A 20,694-nucleotide genomic window follows, 5' to 3' on the forward strand; every position below is an offset into this window, starting at 1 on the left:
ACTCAACTTGATTCAACTGACTTGACTGATTTAACCCATGTAGCCGGATCGTTTCACGAATCTGATTAGGTTTAAGAAAATCAAATAAGAATCAAACTTTAAAAACCAAAAACAAGTGGAAGATGGAAGTCCGAATACTAACCCTAACTTTGGAAATCAATCTCGAGTAGGACATGAAACCAAGTGCAAAAGAGCACGACAAACACCTTACCATGATTTTTCTAATGTGAAAAATCTCTCACCAAAGAAAAATCACTGATCCAATCAACCTCTTGGATCAATCTATTTCACACTCAAAGCGTAGTTACAAGATTCACTTACAACCATTTTCACTCTGCTCTAGATGGTCTCACTGATTGAAATCTTTTTCTCTTGCTCAAACTTCACACATCGATGAACTACTTAGTGAAATAGATTACTCACTTACAACCATTCTCATCGTGCTTTAGATGGTCTTATTGATTGAAGTCTTTCTTTTACTCGAACTTCACACATCGATGAACTACTTAGTGAAATAGATACATCTTACTAATTGCACTAAATGCGACATGGATCAACCTCAGTAGATGGTAGACATGTTCACTATCTGTTAAGCTCCTTCATTGCTTAAATATGGTAATTGAACTCCAAGCAACGAACATATAAAATTTCTCCTCAACTTAAGTAGAAAGTAAGCTCCCTGAGAAAAGTAGAACCCTAAAATTCTTAATCTTTGCCTTGAAGAAAATAGAACTCTAGAACTCTTAAACTTTGATCTCCCTTGAGTTCTCTATGTCCTTGATTCATTCTAGGAGAATCCCAAAAGGAAATTCCAAGTTTGAGTGAGTTTTAGAATTTTCTATTTCTGATTATCTGGTAAAATGCACACCCGACTTACTCGGTGCACATCCAGCTTCGAATTACATTGAAACTCCTAAGTTAATTTCGTGCTGGGGTGCACATCACACTATTTGGGATATGCACCCAGACCGTAGAACTGAAGAATCTGATTTTGACTTGATTTTAGTTTTGTTCTTTGATCTTCTTTGCACGATTATCTTTTTACAAGTCATATATCTTGACCTAACATTAAAACTAAATTGCACATCATATTTTGAAGTATTTTGTGTCCACGAACTTGCCATTACATAAGTTTGGACTTATAAATATGACTCTAATAGACTTCAGAATAAACTCGAATGAAGTATAAAACAAACCCAACATGACTTCAACAACAAATTAAACCTAATACATCCTCTTGTGCCTAAAACTTGATGTGAAATTTCTATGGTTACAAATCCGAAGGCTAGGATATTTATTCGAAAGACACATAAGTGTGTAAGCCATCTCGTTCTCCATCATAATGGCTCTAAATATCAAACCTAACTAAGTCAATTGAACCTGTGATGCTTTACATATTGGCTTTATGCTATAATAGTGAGCTATATAATCATAATTGGTTTATCTTGTTAACTTCTTGGTTATGTACATTCAAGTATTGTATTTCTCGTTTTATCAACAAAGATTAAAGTTCACTTATTACTGCTGAAACCCTTTGGCATTTCACAGAAATCTTTATATAGGTTCTAATCAGCAAAATTATTTAGGTCTATTGTTTATGTGCAGAATAGGTTGGACCTTACAAAGAGTTCTGAAGGACTGCAATAATAATATGAGAAACATTGACTCATAGGAGTTCATTCATATCATTATTCTTGAAAGAAATTGGACATTGTTGTTACTTTGTTCTTGCTGATCATAGACCAAACCAACATGCTTTCATGAATTTTCCACTGTCATCAGATGCAATGACTACATACACATGCCATTTCAAATGAATATATAATTAAGGAAGCTGTTATGAACAATATATGATGGTGGTTTCTCTTTGTTCATTGATTTTCACTATTAATGTGATGGACTCTGATACCATTTTGATAAGTTCTGATACCAAATTGATAGATTCTCGAACTAAAGATAGGCTATGCAATGATTCCTTCAAGATCTGGATATATTACATGAATCAGTCCGCACAACTGTGGGAAAATATTCGTTAGATATTCTCTGGTTAGTCGAAAATTAGAAACCAATTAGATTGGATCCATAACTTCTTGATCTACAACTTTCATATTTACGCCCTTCGCAGATTCGAACTGTAGCAGGGACGAAAATACGGAATAACGTGGGTGATGGTGGTGGTGACGGGTGAAGTGGATATTAGGGTTATGGATGGATATGAAGATGAAGGTAGATTGTAGATGTGATTTAGGGACATAGACGAAGGAAACAAAGTGGTCGAGATCCCAAAGAAGAGGCGTGGCTCGACAGTCGAGGGAGATTAGAAGTTAGGAGAAACCTTACCAACGGTAGAGTTGGAAGGATGGTGAAGAAGGAGGAGGGAGATGTCACGACCCAAATTAGGAATCATGACCGGCCATGCATCTCAATATGCTTGAGATGCACGAAGCCTTAACAATACTCTCTACGTATACGATGATAAGATAAATAATTAAAATGAGAAATTGCTTATTAAAAAAAAATACTTTATTACTAAAATGCAATAAAAAAAATAAACAATGTTAATGTTTTTAAGTCTCTAAACTAAAATAAACTAAAATAAAACTTCTATATCTAAAGCACAAAATCTAAAAGAGCGGAAAGGTAAATGGGTGGATCCTAAGTGGAGGTGGAATCCGGGTACATCACGCTCAGGCGCCCCGCTGACTATTACCTGAAATAAATAAACAAATACAAAAAAAACAATAGAACTCGTGAGCCAACAACTATAGCTCAGTGAGTGGAATCCACTCGAACCAAATAAATTTTTACTACATATTAATGCTGAGTAAATTAAACAAAAAGTAACAATATCATAATATGCAATATGCATGCTCTCTAAATAATAATAAGATAACAATAGAGAAATGTCACAATTTGTAACCTTGCATGTTTTCCACATATCAACATCCTTTTGATATTTAAAATGTCATATGTCTCAATGGGTTTAAACCCTGTGGATCCACATCAACTAGAAGTCACCTCGAGATGACGCTCGGGACTTTTCTTCGTAGTTGATCCGGTTAGGGTCATCAGAGGGTATCACCCTGTGATCAACACACTCTGTCTTTTCCTCTAACTGTTGAGAGAAGTTAGAGTCACCTAGGAAATTTTCTCATTTTTCCTAGGACTGTTCCCTAACCCCGCCAGAGTCACCTAAGAAAGTCACCGCAGTGATCTAATTTAGGACTTTCTCCTGGACTTCCAAATAGACTTGAGTCACCACGGAAAAACCGGGACTGTTCTCTAAGTCATATCAATCAAGGTTCCCAGTTTCGGCCGATCCCGATCCCAGCCGAAACCAGTCAGTTGACTGGTTTCGGCTGCGGTTTCGGCCGTTTCGGCCGATCCCGACCGAAACGAGTGGGAACGGGTCGGATCCGACCCGGGGGACATCAATAATTGATGTCCCCACCCCCCCACCTGCCTCTCTCCCTTTTCTCTCTCTCTTTCTCTCTTTTCCTCTCTTTCCTCTCTTTCTCTCTTTTCTTTCTTTCTCTCTTTTCTTTCTTTCTCTCTTTCTCACGGATCTCTTACTCTCTTTCTCACCTAAGGACTCAATAGTGAGTAGATCTCCATCTCTCCTAAGTGATCTCGACCTCCGCGACGTTATCCGACGACCTCGATCTCCGGCGACCTTCGGTAAGTTTTTTTTTTTTTTTTTTTTTTTTTTTTTCCATTGTCCGCACTGCAAAGTGCGCCGCGCACCCGCAATGTGGGCTGCCGCCGCCGCCGCACTGCTGCCGGCAGACAAGCGGCAATGCTTGCTGCAGCGGAAGACTTGCCGCAAAGATCTTTGCTGCAGCGAAGCAATGCTTGCCGCAAAGATGTTTCGCCTTTGTGAGTCAGTAGCAGAGACTTCTCTTCGCCGCCGCTGCAGATGAAGTAGAGACTATATTTTATTTTAATTTTTATTTATGTTTTTTAGTTGCAGAGCTAAAATATCAATGGCTCCGAAAGAGAAGTCATATGATACCGACATTGGGTGGCAACATTGCAGCACTATTGGGCAAGATAAAAGACGCGTTAAATGCAACTGGTGTGGAAAGGAAATGAGTGGTGGTGTCAGCCGTTTGAAAGAACATTTAGCTGGAAGGCAAGGAAATGTAGCAGCTTGCACTCAAGTGTCTTTGGAAGTTAGAAAGCAGATGTTGGCTCATTTAATTGGTAAAAAGAAGGATAAACAATTTGCACAACAAAGAGAGTCAATGATTCGTGAAGAATTGATGCATAATCCTGTACACATTGATGATGATAGCAGTGAGCAAAGTGAGGAGAATGAGGAGGATAGACAGATGAGGAGGGCAATGAAAGAGAGCAGAAATATGCATAGAGAAGAGGAAGAGATGAGAAGAAATCACGGTGGTAATTTTCGAGATCTAGATCGGTTAATATACGAGGAGAGAGAGAATATGGGGGCGTAGTTCTACCCATAGGACTCACGGTGTTACGGCAGAGTCCGAAAATATTGGACCAATGGATACATATCTTCAAAAAAAAAGTCGTATACATACGACTTCAATCAAGACAACTCTCAAAAAGAATTAAAAATGCAAAGAAACACATTGGTAAAGCTATCTCTAAATTTTTCTTCTACAACCATATTCCTTTCAATGTAGCTGATAGCCCTTACTATCACACTATGGTGGATGCTATACAATCAGTAGGGCCTGGTGTTCCCCTCCTAGTTCAAATGATATTGCTACTAAATATCTTGACTCAGAGGTAGATGAACTTCATACTTATATTGAGACATTTAAACGGTATTGGGATGAATTTGGTTGTACACTGATGTGTGATGGGTGGAGTACACAAAACAGAAGAAATATAATTAATTTCTTAGTGTACTCTGGCATGGGGACAATATTTTTGAAGTCTGTGGATGCTACTGCTCATTTCAAAAATGCAGATTATATTTGTCAGTTGATGGATGAGGTGGTACAAGAAATTGGTGAAAAAAGAGTAGTCCAAGTGGTTACTGATAATGGGGCAAATTATAAAGCTGCTGGAAATTTACTGATGATTAAAAGACCTCATTTATATTGGACGCCATGTGCTGCACATTGTATTGATCTGATGTTAGAGGATATTGCAAAAGAGCCTGAAATTGACATGGTCATATGTGAAGGTCAGAAGTTAACAAATTTTATATATAACCATGGGTGGGTTCTTAATTTACTCAGGCAGATGATGGTGGTGGTAGGGAGATCATCGGACCCGGCGTCACTAGATTTGCCACTCACTTTTTAGCCTTGGGAGAGCATCATCCGCTACAAGGATGATATTATGCGGATGTTTACATCACAGGAGTGGTCTATGAAAATTAAGAATATGAAACCTAAAGATAAATCTTTAGGTGAAACTTTGAAAAATATGGCTCTTGGAAATACATTTTGGAATAATATTACAATTGCCACCGCAGTATTTGAGCCTCTTGTCAAAGTATTAAGACTTGTAGACAGTGATGACAAGTCTGAGATGGGTTTCTTATATGAGGCAATGGACATAGCTAAAGAATCAATAAAAAAAAATGTGGGCCAAAGTTATAGGAAGTGGTGGAAGATGATTGATTCTAGATGGAACAAACAACTACATAGAGATATACACGCTGCTGGTAAGTATGCTTTTAAGTTCTAAGTTTTAATTTACTTTTATTTATGAATATTTAAAAATTTGAATGCTTACAATTTACAAATTTTAAATTTCTACGGTATATTTTCTTAATCCAAGATTTCAATTCTCTAAAAATGTCAATAATGATAGTGAAGTCTTGTTGGGGGTTAGAAAGGTAATCAGCAAGCTTGAGCCCGATATTCATAAACAAATCCTGTGCGATAAAGAAGTGAGTTATGATTCAATTAAATAATTTTATTATTATTTGTTTCAAGTTTTAACTTTCAATATAATCAATAAGCTAATAATATATTTCGATTTCGGATGGAGAGATATAGATTGAGAGTGGGCAATTCAAGATCGCTAAAGTTCTTTGCCTATATCTCATAACACTCAAATGAATGGTGGTCTATTTATGGATGGGAGGAGGCACCAAATTTGACGCCAATAGCAAAGAAGATTTTAAGTCAAACTGTGTCTTCATCACAGTGTGAAAGAAATTGGACTACTTTTTCCTTAATCCACACAAAAACACGCAACCGACTGACAATGGAAAGATTGGATAAGTTAGTTTTTTGTCATTATAATATGAGATTGAGGGAGAGAAATTTAAGAAGAAAGACAGAAAATGAACAACTGATTGATTTAAATCATGTTTTTGATGAAGAAGACCCCTTGACTCCATGGATCAGAGAAATGGAGGACAGGTTATTAGATGATAGAGATAACCCATGGTTAGATGAAATATTGGGAGAGATCACGACGAGGGCAGAGGCTGGTACGAGTCATAGTCCTGATGATACATATGTTGGTGAGATCGTTCCATCTAAATTTGTTGAGGAAAGTCAAGGAGGCATAAGGAGTGAAGACAAAGAAACTGAGGATATATATACATATCAGCGATGTCGTCATGAGATGCATTTTGGTTCCTATGATTATGGTACATCGAATATTTATTGTTTGGAGCCATCACAAGATCCATATGCTAGTTATTGTCCTCAGTATCCTCAGTATTCTCAGGCACAAGATCCAAATGCTGGTTATTATCCTCCTCAAACGCAAGTCACACAACAAGATCCAAATGCTGGTTATTATCCTCCTCAAACACAAGTCACACAACAAGATCCATAGAATATGACTAGTATGATGGAATCACTTTTTGGAGCATCAGGTCTCAGACATCAATATTTACAAACTTATGGTGATTATGATGATGAAGACTATAAAAATTTACGAGAACCAGCTCGGTATTCAACAAAGTTTTAAATTTTGAGTAAGTTAATACATTTTTTTAAGTTTTTAGACTTCATATGTGAGTAATTTTTGTTTTCTTATTTTTTGTCATTTTTCTAAATTTTTCTGCATTTTTAAATAATATTTAGAATTTTATATAATTAAAAAATAGTCCGATCCGATACGAACGGCCGATACGGCCGATACGTATCGTTTTTCTGGACAGCCGATACCGATCCCGATCCCGATACTGGGAACCTTGATATCAATACTAGTCTCATTTTCTTTTCAAAATTCTCAATATTAGCACGAAGTATGGTGATGCACTGAATATAATAATTAAATGCACACAGAAAATAAAGCAATTAAATTTTTACACATGAGGGTGAAATAAATAATTTGCACGTAGAAGATTTACATGGTCTGGCAAAAATACAAAATACAATAAAATAAACACGCGAGTGAACCCACTCACCTGAGTCTAGGCAAGACAACCAAAATCTCAAATCTCTAGCCCACGTACTAAAAATCACCACCTTAAATAATAAATAACAATATCATTTTTTTTTAATCGAAACAATTATTAAAAATGTTTATACAATTTAACCTAAGAATAATTAATTTGGGCTAAAATAAGCCCAAATCAATTGGGTGAGGCTGCCCGACCCAATCCAAAAGAAATCAACTAAATAGGATTGGGCCGAGGCCCGGCGAATTAATTGAATTGGGCTCGGGCAACCCGCCCCACCAACTTAAGTGGTTCGGTTCGGGTTTGTGGATCCGAAATCCAAACCCGAACCGAACCCGACTTAAAAGGAAAAGGTGGTTGGCTCGGGTGAAACCCGAGCCCAGCCTAACCCTTTTCTCCCCCGACCGACGCGAGAAGATGGGCCGAGGAGAGGGGTGACCGCCGGCGACCTCTCGCCGCGATCCCTTCACGACCACCTTCAACCTCTCCTCTCCCTCTCACCCTTCCTCTGTCGTCCTCACGAGGTGGAGGAAGACTCAGCACCGTTGGCCGACGCGAAATCCAATGCCGATCAGAGCCACGAGGGCCTTGTAGAAGACGTCTCCGACACCTGGCTTGAAGCACGAAGCCTCCGGTGACGATGCTGTTGCGACTCGAAGCCGCCGGCCGGCCAGATTTGCCGACGAGGCCGAATTCCGCAAATTAGGTATTTCGGATTTACCTATTTAATCTTTAATTAAATTAGAGGGGTGGAAGAGGGCTTACGGGGGAGTCGTGTGGTGGTCTCTGCTGGCTCCGGCGATGCTCCGGCTGGCCGATTCCACGGTGACGACTCCGTCGGTGAAGGAGGAAGAAAAGAGGGAGAGAGAGAGAGAGAGAGAAAAGAGGGCTTCGGGTTCCAGAGAGAGAGGATTAGGGCTAAATATAGATTAGGAGAGGATTAAATCTAATCCAATTCGGATTAGATGAAATCCCCCCAAATTAGCTGCGTGCTGGAGAGGGAGAGGGGAGGGGCTGCACGTGCAGAGCACGTGCACCCACCTCTATTTTTTTTTTTTTTTGGTTTTGACAGTATTGTTAAGGCTTCGTGCATCTCAAGCATATTGAGATGCATGGCCGGTCATGATTCCTAATTTGGGTCGTGACACATAGGGCATGCCGACAGGATATCAACACGGTAATCCTTGACATGTCTCATGATCTTTTTCTGCTAACATGGTTGATTTGTTAATCTTTTTTCTCATATATTAAGGTATGGTTTGTCTAACACATTTTACATTATGAATTTATATGTTTTAAATGATTGAGAATCCAGATTATAACAAAAGAGATAAACTTTCCATTTTGAGGCTAATAGAAGTAGTCGAATGTCTTAATGCCTTTCATATTTAATTATTTATGTTCAATAGTTGATAACTATTATGGGAAGTTAATATGCTTATATCTTGATATAATTTACAGGACAGATTCTTGGCATTTCCTCCTGAACAACACCCGATTGTTCTGCAAATTGGTGGAAGTAACTTGGACAACTTGGCTAAGGCAGCTGAACTTGCAAATGCTTATTCTTATGACGAGATTAATTTAAAGTTTGATATCATATTAAACTTCTTCTATTAACTTTTACATTATATATATATATATATATATATATATATATATTTCATTTGTATGATCCTAGATGATGATGTTCTTTCAGCTGTGGTTGCCCAAGTGGGAAAGTTGCTGGTCATGGTTGCTTTGGTGCACGCTTAATGTTTAACCCTGAGGTTTGTTTAATGTTGTGATAAGAAAAGAAGAATACAATGTAGATCAAACCTTTTAATATCTTCTTTTAAATATTGCTAACCTGAATTTTACATTCTTGTCCGAAGTTTGTTGGGGATGCTATGTCAGCTATTGCTGCAAACTGTGATGTTCCTGTTAGTGTAAAATGCAGAATTGGAGTCGATGATCACGACTCATATGAAGAACTCTGTGAGTTCCCTCAATTTTTTTGTCCTTGGAATAAATTTTAAATAACTACAGGCCTTCTTACATGAACTTTGGAAAAGAAATAGTTTGTAACTTTTTCATACATTTCATTATTCAATACTGGAAGGAAGAGTCTGATGGATCCAATAAATATTGTATTACTGCAGAAAAACTTCTTGTTGACTGTATCACATGATCGACTGCAATTGAAGTTATTGTATTTAGTTATCGCTCATCTAATTAATAAGTTTTCGAGTTAAAAAAAAATACAATCTGTCTCTCAAATAGTCAAATTGATATATCACTCTATGAACATAGTTATAGACTTTGTTACTCCAATTCAGCACCAACTGATCCATGGATTTGCTTACAACTTCTTCAATTGTTTGCATTTTACTCTTGTATGCTTGTTCTTTATCTGACGATTAAGATGCCACCATATAGTGGTTTATCTTGTCCTTCAATAATTGATGGCTGTGAAACACTAGATTAGGATCATTTATTTCTTCTGTTGCAACTTAGGACATTTCCAACATTCCATGTTGCAATCATCTTTTCTTGATGTTGATGTAGTGGCACTAAATGGAATCTTTTGCTGGCAACTATCTTCCCATACTACCACCTTTATACTTATGTTGAAACTATCTGAACCTAGACTATATGGTTGGAAAAAGTAAAATGTAGCTAATTAGCTAAAGAAGACACCTCTAAGATGGAATGTAACAGTAGTGATTTCCCAATTTTTCTGAACTTTTTTGTAATTTCTACATATTCATTCTGTTGTCTTTTTGACAATAGCTAATAGTAGTATGCTAGTTATATTTCGCTGATTCTTTCTATTGTTTTAACTTTCAATTAGGAAATTCAAAATTTTAAATTATGGAGAAATATGAGGTCAAATTCTGTGAAAAGAATGATTTGCAGATTAATTCCACTTTATAATCACATTAGCAAACATAGACCAAAACTCATGTTGCTTATTGTTATATGTTGTATATCACGACCCAAAATAGGAACATGACCGGCCATGCACCTCAATATGCTTGAGATACACGAAGTCTTAATAATACTTCCTAAGTGTACGATAGCAAAAATAAATAAACGGAGAAGATCTGATTTATTAAATTTAAACTAATTGCAATAATTATAAAACAATGTCATTGTTTTTGGGTCTCTAAACAAAATAAATTTAACTTCTAATTTAAATGGTCTGACAAAGGTACAAAATATAATAAAAATAAATATGTGAGTGAACCCATTCACTTGAGTCTAGGCAAGATAACCGAAATCTCAAATCTCTAGCTCACGTACTAAAAATTACCACCAAGGAGTCACGTGGTAGTCTCCGATGGCTCCGGTAGGCCGATTCCACGGCGTGACTTCGACGGTGAAAAAGAAGAAAACGAAGGAGGAGAAGAAGAAAAGGGAAAAGGAGGTTGGGGGGTTGAGGAGAGAGAAAAATTAGGGTTTTAATTTATAGTGCAAAAAAATTAAAATCTAAAATAGATTTGGATTCGGCGAGATTTCAGCGACTGCCTCGTCATATGCCGGAGAGGGAGAGGGGAGGGGATTGCACGTGCAGAGCACGTGCACCCTCCTCTCTCAACCCCCTTTTTTTTTCTCCGGTTCTCACATTGTATATGTATGCATTGTGTATAAATACAAAGTTTACATTGCTTAAATAGACAAAGCATTGTGCACAAAAAGATACGCACCTGTTATGCAAATGTATGCATTCCTTATGGAAATGTGCTTAGTTATCACCCAATGTTAATAGGAGTCAATGAAAATATATTAAAGTAATATTATGTTAGAGTCAACTTGGTTTTCCAGTAATATTTTCTCATAGTTTAAGAGGGTGTATCTTCTAGAGAGCTAAAGTAGAGTATTTTTAGAAAATATAACGTAATCCATTGATACCTTTTTATAAGCCATAGTTGGGATTGTTTTACAAGAATAAAGTCCAAAACATGGGGCCCGAATTGTAAATGCAAAAAGGTAGTGTGTAAACTATAAATTTGTGTAAATGTAGTGTCTATAATGTAATTCTTCTCTTGAATCAAGGTTTTAGAAAACTATAGACAGTAGACGGGTGGGCAAGGGCTCATGTAGTGCCTAAGCGCTAGGCTATTAGAATGCACTAATTTATCAATATGTACAACAATTTTGATTTTTAAAGACAATCTACATGCTAAAATATGATATGAGATAATGCTAAGGCAGTCACCTAGGCGGAACCTTAGCGGAGCCTAGCTATGTTCGATCTAAGGTGGGCTATTAAGCATCAACTATCTCTACATCTTTTTCTCCAAAAATTCAAATTACTTGAATTTTTATATGTAGATGCTTTTGCACATGGTAAATATTGTTGACGCAATGGATCATTCCTTTCATGAACTATTTAGGTCAACAACTAGGATTACTAAGTTAGCTCTCCCTTATGAAATTGAAGTGTTCCTTTGTTTAAATTATGTTGCACATATGCAAATGTTTATTTGCTTAAACACCATGGTTTGACGTATTTTGTATTGACCATAAATACAAAATTTTGATTTTCCTATTATACAGACTATATATGAATTGCATCATAAATTTGATCTAACTAAATCCAACTTGGGACATCAATTATTTGATGTCCTAATGTCTTGAGCATGACATTGTATGTTTCCTTCCTACTCTCTCTCTCTCTCTCTCTCTCTCTACCCTAATTGTTGCTATTTTTTTCTTCACTAAACTCTTTTTTACCATTCCTTTTAACACCCCATCTGATCATCTCTGTTGCAAAGGTGGTACTTAGCCTCATCTGGAAGTGGCTGTCCTGCCACCTCTATTCCTAGGTGATGCTGACAATGTGCTCAAGTATTTGCAAAATGCACCTGGAATTCATTTTTTTTTTTTGGTGGTATATTCACTATTTATATTATGTTATTACTATCTTATGTGAGCAAACTAAATTTCCTTACTTTTATCATTTTTATTTGAACTTTTAGATTTTTCTATATTTTATATTATTTTTTAGAAATTAAGTAATTAAAAATATAGTGTGCAACCAAAATATAGCTAATATAGTGGTCAAAATGGCCAATATGGCTGATATTGCCAATATATAAGTTTATTCTAATGACCGATATCAATATTTAGAACCTTGCATAATGTGGATTTTTGTTTGATACGTAACTTTTAGACATGATTTGTTTTCTACTATTTCCTACTTATTTTCACCTTCACTTTTACTATTTCTTTGTATATACCTTAGAAGTTGTGCTCACCGGTAAATTTAAGAAGCCTGAGCATGCAATCCTTTTATTCTTGCTAATGCATACAAGATGTAGACTTTTGTCTCATCCCTGGTTCATTGCTGTATAACTAAACTAGGTATACATTTCTCAGTTAATCAGGGTTTGTTTGAACTTTGAAATGTGTCTAGCCTATGAAATCATAGATTTATGTGAATAGGTGATGTGTCATGGTACTAGTGTTTGTCCAGGATGTTTTTGTCATTCAATACATAGCTAATCAACATTGATAAGTACCTTGTTGATTTTTTTAGAAATTCTACTACAAAATACTAAAAGATACACAGTTGGGAACACTTCCAAGAAAATTTTCTTTTTCAGTTTTACTTCATTCTGACTGGGAGAAGAATATCCCATTCCGACCTCGATATGTGGAATCATCTTGCGCCATATGTACTGAAATTGTTCGGGAGTTCGGGTCCAATTTGTAAATCCCTTTTTTACTTAATTTAGCTAATAATTGTTGATCTTAAGATTCTTAACAACCAATGCTTTTGTGCTTACTGTACATTAGACATGGAACTTTCTAAACTCATTTTGTTTGCTTCCTTTAGGTGGCTTTGTAGATACAGTAATCTCTAAATCTCCAAGCAGGCATTTTATCATACATGCACGGAAGGCTTTGCTCAATGGCCTATCACCTGCTGCGAATCGCAAGATTCCACCTTTAAAGTATGTATGATTTATGTGGAAGTCGTATTGATCTTATGGTGGAAAAGTGGAAACATCTGTTCAAGATGCTCATTTGTGATGTTATGTGTACAATATTTGCTATTCGTAGATTAGTTACCACAACAGATGCTTTATCAGGCACATTTTTTCTGCATCATTTAGTTGTTTATCAACTTACTAGTGGACCAGTTACCAGCTTGCTTGCCAGATTATCTGACATAAACTACAGCTTTTTTTATGTAAACATAGGTTGACGAATGTTACAGGAAAAACATAATTCTGAATAAGCAATGCTTAAATTAGTTATTGAACTTTTCTAATTTGAGATATTCTTGCGATAGTGAAGTTGGAAAAATGTATGTACAGTGGTGAACTTTCCAGAAAGTATTTGTCACGACTCGAAATAGGAATCATGACCGGCCATGCACCTCAATATGCTTGAGATATACGTAGTCTTATTAATACTTCTTAAGTGTACGATGACAAAAATAAATAAATTAAGAAGATCTGCTTTATTAAATTTAAACTAATTGTAATAATTATAAAACAATGTCATTGTTTTTGAATCTCTAAACGAAATAAATTTAATTTTTAATCTAAAGCATAAAATTTAAAAGAGCGGAAAAGTAAATAGGTGGATCCTAAGTGGAGGTGGAGTCCGGGTATGTCTCGCTTAGTCGCCACGCTGACTATTACCTAAGGTAGATAAATATACAAAAAAAAGGAATCTATGAGCCAACAACTATAGCTCAGTGAGTGGAATCTACTCGAAAACCAAATAAATTCTAAAAAACTAAAATCAATAATATACATAACAATTTGCAATAGGCCTCTTTAAATAATGACAATGATAACAATAGAGAGTCACAACTTGTAACCTTGCACAGTTTCAATATATTAACATCTTTTCAATATTTTTACTGTCATATGTCTCAATGGGTCTATACCTTGTGGATCCACATCAACTACAAGTCACCTCGAGATGACGCTCGGGACTTTTCATCATAGCTGATTCGGTTAGGGTTATCAAATGGTATCACTATGTGATCAACACACTGTCTTTTCCACTAACCGTTAAGAGAAGTTAGAGTCACCTAAGAAATTTCTCATTCATTTTAGAACTGTTCCCTAACCCCGCTAGAGTCACCTAAGGAAGTCACCGCAGTGATCTGATTTAGGACTTTTTCCTGAATTTCCAGGTAGACTTGAGTCACCACGGAAAACCGCAAGCGATTTATATCGAGACTGTTCTCTAAGTCGTACCAATACTAGTTTTATTTTTCTTTTCACTAAAATTTAATATTTGCACAAGGTATAGCGATGCACTGAGTATAACGATTAAATGCACACAGAATATGTAACAATTAAATTTGCACGTTATGATGAAATAAATAAATTTGCACACAGAAAATTACATGGTCTGACAAGATACGAAATATAATAAAAATAAATATGTGAGTGAACCCACTCACCTCAGTCTAGATTAGATAATTGAAATTTCTAGTATCTAGTCCACATGCTGAAAATCACTACCTTTAAACAATACAAAAGTAACCATAATTTAATTTTTAAAACCAAATAAATGACTATAATGGGCTGAACAAAACCTATTGGATTGGATTGGGCTGCAACTGGCGCAGCCCAACTTCATGCTAGTTGGGCTGGGCCAAGGCCCAACCCAAAGCCAACAAGGAACTAGGTTGTAGGTCAGCCTGCAGCCCATGACTTAAAGCTAGAGGTCGAGTCGGGTCCGCAACCCAGCCCAACCTTTTTCTTCCCCAATGAGATTGGTGAGGGAGAAAGAAGAGAGGAGGAAAGGGAAGGGAGAGAGATCATTGCCGGTGACCATTGTCACTGGCAGCCTATCGACCTTGTCGAAGCTTTCCTAGCGACCTCGACGACCTGTACTAGAGGGAAGGTCGATCACGGCGACCAACAATGGAAGACTTCCCACCCATGGTCAACCACAACCCGAGCCATGAGGGCCTCCTAGAAGATATCATCGACACCGGGCTTAAAGCACGAAGCTTCCAGTGATGGAGTGGTAGCGACCTGAAGTTGCCGGCCGATGAGGTTCACCAATGAGGCCACAACACCGAAATTAGGTATTTCTAATTTACTCCATTAAATTGAAATTAAACTAGAGGGATGAGAGAGGGCTCACCGAGGAGGAGCGTGATGGTCCCTATTTACTTCGGCGATGCTCTGACAGGCCGAACCCACGTCGTGATTCCGACGGTAAGGAAGAAGAAAACGGAAACGGCTGGGGGGAAGGGGTTGAGGAGAGAGAAAAATTAGGGTTTAATTTATAGTGCAAAAATTAAAATCTAAATTAGATTTGGATTCGGCGAGATTTTGGCGACTGCCTCATCGCGTGCCGAAGAGGGAGAGAGAGGGGAGGGGGTTGCACGTGCACCCTTCTCTCTCAACCCCCATTTTTTCGGTTCTTACAGTATCTGAAATAATAATGTTGGTTAGGGAGCTTATTAGGAAGCGCATCCCTTGTTTTCCAGCACCTATTGGCCATCTAGGATGTTCTCAATTCCCTCCCTGTGGCCATGATGCATCACTTTTTATTTTGGAAGTATCATGAGTAAAGTTTGTTGGCATTTTGTACCTCATTTTAGAATGTATCCTATGAGTGTTTTCAAAAAATTTCTTCGAGCTCCACATGTTCAGCTGCCCTTAGTTTACATACCATAGTGATGCCTTTTTATTGTTGTTTAAGACTCAAAACATTTATATTATTGACATTTTCACTGAGTGAACAATATTCTCTGCCCTAATTAGTCTTCTATTATATCTAAGATATGGATCTTGGAATGCACATTTTCTTCCACAATTTATACTAATTTACTGGCAAGTCACTTTCTAGTGTCCGTTACTTCAGGTGCACTACAAATGAGTCTAAATCAGTGTTTTAGGAGGTTTTTTTAATTTCTTTTATGACCATCAAGGCTGCCATAAGAATCTAAACGAGTATAGTAACATTGCCCGGGACCCGGGTGACAATCATGTTTTGTTTATCTGCCACAGAATATGATGTAAAATTCACTAGGATAACAATCTTGCTATTCTGATTTCTGGAATTATCAATTGAGTTGTCTTGGCACTTCCTCATTTTAAGCCTCCTTCCCTACGGATTTCCATGTAATTTGTCACTACTGTCAAAAAATTCTTCCTGGTGGTGGATCAATTACCAGAGTTGAGCTTCTTTTTGCATGATAAGAGCCTAAGCATTATGCTAATATGCACATTAATGCTGTCTTGTGTGCAAGCAAGGCATGAATGATTAGTTTTACACTTTGATGACAGTTTAATGGAACTTCCAGATTTTTGGGTGGTGTTAGGTACAAGGTAGTTTCAAGATTAATTTTCTTTATCTTGTCGGTAGATATGCTGAAATGGCTCTTTTTCAACCTACATATTACCTGTTTGTTTATCAATGTGCTTCATATTGTTTACTTTGTGTTATCTTTTAGTTATTTCTGTAAAATTTTGTTTGTTTGGTACTCCAATTGCACTTATTTTAACAACTCATAAATGAGTATTGAGAACATTTCTTGCAAAATATGTATAAATACATGACTAATATCAACTATGCCAAATTGGTTTTGCCATAAGGAATGTATATTTTGTGCAAATAATGGAAATAGCCTACTTGTCGAGGTTAACAAGCTGTCCTTTTGACTTGTAATGCTGGGATAGGAAATCTTGAGACTCTTGGTCATATCTGAAACACCCACTTTCAAAATTCACATGTTCCTCACGTGGAGAATGTCCACGTGATTTCCACGTGACCTGTCAGTGAAATAATCTCATCAAGTATCTGAATGAGTCAAGAAAAATATCAAAATAATCCAACAAATAATCCAGAATTATAATATCACAGGCCTCAACAAGCCTCTAGGAATACAAGTCCAACACAACTTTGTTAAAACATAAATACCCTCGCAGGGGCTAAGTCCAACTGAAATAATAGAATAAACAAATGCTGAAAAAATAAAGGAATCAATCTGCTACTCCTCGATGTCCGCATCCTCTATAATCAGCTCTGAAATATTTCCACCAAAATGGCGGTGAGCACGGGGCCAGCAAGTAAAATCTAATAATAATCTAAGAATATTACATAATAAATAAAAATGCAACTCATAACATATTAGGGAAAATGTACATTATGACTTTTAATAACTTCCATCATTATAGCTCATTTTACATAGAAATCCACACAGGAGTCGAGTCACAATAACATATCTCACAAAGCACCATAAAAATTGAGGGAGACTAGTCAACTAGCGGTATTATCGCCCATACATGCTTGGCGATGCTGCATATGACCGATTGTCTGTTGGCTATCGACTAAGGACCCCAGTCGTAGGCCCATCAACACCGCTCTAGTAATCATCGCACAGAGCGAAATCATCACATACGGCTGATAAGAGCACATAGCTCGATAGACGCCCTAACCCTGCGTCCTCGGGTACCGCTAGAACTACAATCCCTACCTCTCAATCATCTTTTCTAATATCATACTGGTCTAGTCTCCAACTAGGGCAGTGTAATCACCTGAATGCTCCACCAGCTACTGACCTCAGGTGTGGACTGCTAATATAATACTATATAATATACACTCTACCCTTAACCCCGGGTTGAGTGGGTAAAAGGGCACTGCCTAACTGGGACTTGACTAACAGTGATACGTGCACGTGGTGCTATGACCTCTATTATTTATTTAACATAATCATCACAATAACAGATATTATAAGCAAGCATAGAGTCTATCATACATGTGCATTAAGTGATTTAAGTGATAAATAATGCAAGTAAGAATTGACATGTTAAATACAGATATGAAATGTCATATAAGTTTCACAAGTAAGAAAACGACATTTATTTATTATAGGTAAGAAATGACATAAGTATGCATTTTTCATAGACTATTATAGAATTCTACTCGCCTGAGTTATTTCTAGAATCCGTTTTACTCTCCTAATTAGTCGGCTCTTCTTGATTTTCGAGATCCTTCCCGCACAATAATGGATCTAATAATTTATAAATAAAATAAACATAAGATTAATGGACTTATAGACTAACTATCTAGTTGTATGAATTTAAGTTTGATTTTCTAGGTCCGAAATATTATTTGTCTTAATTTAAAAAAATAACGGTCATTTAGAGTCGTTTACAATGTAAGTGTCGAAGATAAATGAAAAGACTAATGAATTCAAATATCTAATTTAATTATGTATAAATCCTAATTTTATTAATAACATGGTTGAGAAAATTTAATTAATTACAATTTATGTAGCTAATAGAATTTAAAAAAAAAAATAACAGACTAATAAATAAATCAGTCTTAGGGTTAATGGTTGGGCTGGGCTCAAGGCCCAGCAAATTAGGTGAGAGAGAGAGAGAGAGAGAGAGAGAGTGAGCTGCAGACCTACCTGCAGCCTACTGGACTAGAAACAGTGGACTGGGCTTAAGAGCCTGGTCCAACAGAATGAGAAGGTGGGCTGCGGGCCTAACCCCCACCTTCTCCTCGTTTCCTTGCCAGAGGAGAAGAAACAGAGGAGAAAGGGGTGTTGCTGCCGGTGACGAGGGTCACCGGCAGCCCTCGGCTCCGGCAACTCCTCCCCAAGTCGACTGGGTGCAGGAGTGATCAGATTCTCCGACTAGTGCGGCTGGAGGGTGAGAGTTGAGGAACTCCATGGCTGGCGACCATGAAGTTTTCAACTCAGTGCTAGGTGGGCTCGAAGCCCTCTTCTCGGGTACCTACCTTTTCCAAGTGAAGAGGTGGGTCAGCCGAGGTTGACGAGTGAGGCCACCACCGCCGTGGTGGTCGCTTGTGCCAAAGAAACCTGGCGGTGGGAGGCGACATGGCATCGCCTCCCTCGCGCCCCGTGGGTACCCAATTTGGGTACCCACAGCAAGGAGTTGAAGCGGGGAAACTTCCCGGACCGATGGGTGGTCGACCTGAGGTCGCCGGTCAGCGAATTTCCCCGGCGAAAGCAGACGAAAATAAAATCCTAATTACATATGATTAACTAGGCTATTTTCAAATTGAACTAAAGAGGGGATGAAGGCTAACTTGAGGATCGAGGTGAGGGGGTTTTGGTTGATTGCCGGCGCTCCGGTGACTTGTTGCCCGCGACGAGGACTTTGGCTGCTCGGGAGAGAAAAGAGAGAAGAGAAGAGCGAAGAAGAGGAAATTGAGAAAGAAAGAAACTTGAGGGGAAGGAGGGGAATTAAATAGAGAAAAGGTGGAGAGGGCAACGGAGTGGAGTTAACTCCACTACGGCGCACTCCTCTCCCACCTCTTGCAATTGACTGCGAGAGGTGGGGGAGGGGGAAGAAGGAGTTAGCGCACGCGCCAAGCGCGTGTGCTGTGGTGCGGTTAAGGTGCACGCGCACGCTAATTTTTTATTTTATTTTATTTTTTAACGGGTGTTACAATATCATTTCTTATATTCTAATTTGATAACTATTTCCTTTTCAAACTTATATCATGTTTCTTACAAATTCACTTGCAGATATGAGTACTATTTTGCTTTGTTGCGTGACTTCCCGGAAGTTCAGTTTACACTAAATGGAGGCATAACTTCAATTGACCAGGTAAGTTGATGATGTAAACTAGGTAAAATAGGTTTTGAGTTTTCTTTTTCCTTTTCTAATATATATCTATTTAGATTGAAAACAGTCCCAATTTTACTGGGAGAGTTGGATCATTTGGTTGGTAACTTAAATTGAGAAAAGTCCCAATTTACTTACTATTAGGAAATATCTAGATTAGCTTCATAGGGATTTGTTCTTGTCCACTTATCTATGTATTGAGGGCTGAGGAGAAACTCCATGATGCAAATATATATCCTTGTGCAAGATTACTCTTCGCTTCTCCCTTACAATCAATGGATTAGCTGTCAGAACCAGAATCAAAATATAAAATATATATATATATAAAAAAAAAAAATTTAGGGTTTGAGAGAGGAGGGTGCACGTGCTCTGCACGTGCAGCCCCTCCCCTCTCCCTCTCCAGCACGCAACGAGGTGCAGAGAGAGAAATCACGCCTAATCCGGATCGGATTAGGTCTAGATTTCTCTTCAAATCTATAAATTAAAATTCTAATCTCTGTTTAACGATCGGAGCTCTCTTCTCTCTCTTCTTCCTCCTATCTTTCGCTTTCTTCTTCCTCACCGTCGGAGTCGTCACTGTGGGATCGGCCCGCCGAAGCGTCGCCAGAGCCATCGGAGACCACCACGCGACTCGTTGGTAAGCCCTCTCCCACCCATAAATTTTAATTAAAGTTTAATAGGGTTTAGTGAAAATACCTAAATATTGGGGGTTCTTCGGCTTCATCGGCAAATCTGGCCGGACGGCGACTTCGAGTCGCAGCCGCTACCTCT

At 37.7% G+C, this 20,694-nt stretch overlaps 2 protein-coding genes across 8 annotated transcripts in view; one reads left to right on the top strand and one right to left on the bottom strand.

Moving 5' to 3' along the window:
* Nucleotides 1-20,694, top strand: part of LOC140791376 (uncharacterized) — a 37,043-nt gene that overhangs the window by 9,220 nt on the left and 7,129 nt on the right. For 4 of the 5 annotated variants that reach the window (XR_012109559.1, XM_073141922.1, XM_073141926.1 and 1 more), the window contains exons 4-8: nt 8,813-8,940; nt 9,051-9,120; nt 9,226-9,328; nt 13,176-13,293; nt 19,824-19,905. Coding sequence is in view for 4 of the 5 variants with exons in the window: in XM_073141922.1 (XP_072998023.1) it covers nt 8,813-8,940; nt 9,051-9,120; nt 9,226-9,328; nt 13,176-13,293; nt 19,824-19,905 (501 nt within the window). In the remaining variant the exon portion in view is untranslated. The remainder of the gene's footprint in view (nt 1-8,812; nt 8,941-9,050; nt 9,121-9,225; nt 9,329-13,175; nt 13,294-19,823; nt 19,906-20,694) is intronic. The other variant, XM_073141925.1, reaches the window with a different exon arrangement.
* The window catches only part of LOC140791375 (phospholipase A1-Igamma1, chloroplastic-like), a 78,633-nt gene continuing 60,529 nt past the window's right edge, over nt 2,591-20,694 (bottom strand). The window contains exon 2 of one of the 3 annotated variants that reach the window (XM_073141921.1): nt 2,591-2,710. In XM_073141921.1, coding sequence (XP_072998022.1) covers nt 2,707-2,710 — 4 coding nt within the window. In that variant the 3' untranslated portion in view covers nt 2,591-2,706. Of the gene's footprint in view, nt 2,711-17,027; nt 17,095-17,127; nt 17,348-20,694 lie in introns of those variants that run through there. The other 2 variants (XM_073141917.1, XM_073141918.1) reach the window with 2 other exon arrangements.

The sequence above is a fragment of the Typha latifolia genome, chromosome 6, assembly GCF_019914945.1.
Source record: "Typha latifolia isolate L0001 chromosome 6, TyphaL0001v2, whole genome shotgun sequence".
In the NCBI taxonomy this organism is placed as follows: Eukaryota; Viridiplantae; Streptophyta; class Magnoliopsida; order Poales; family Typhaceae; genus Typha; species Typha latifolia.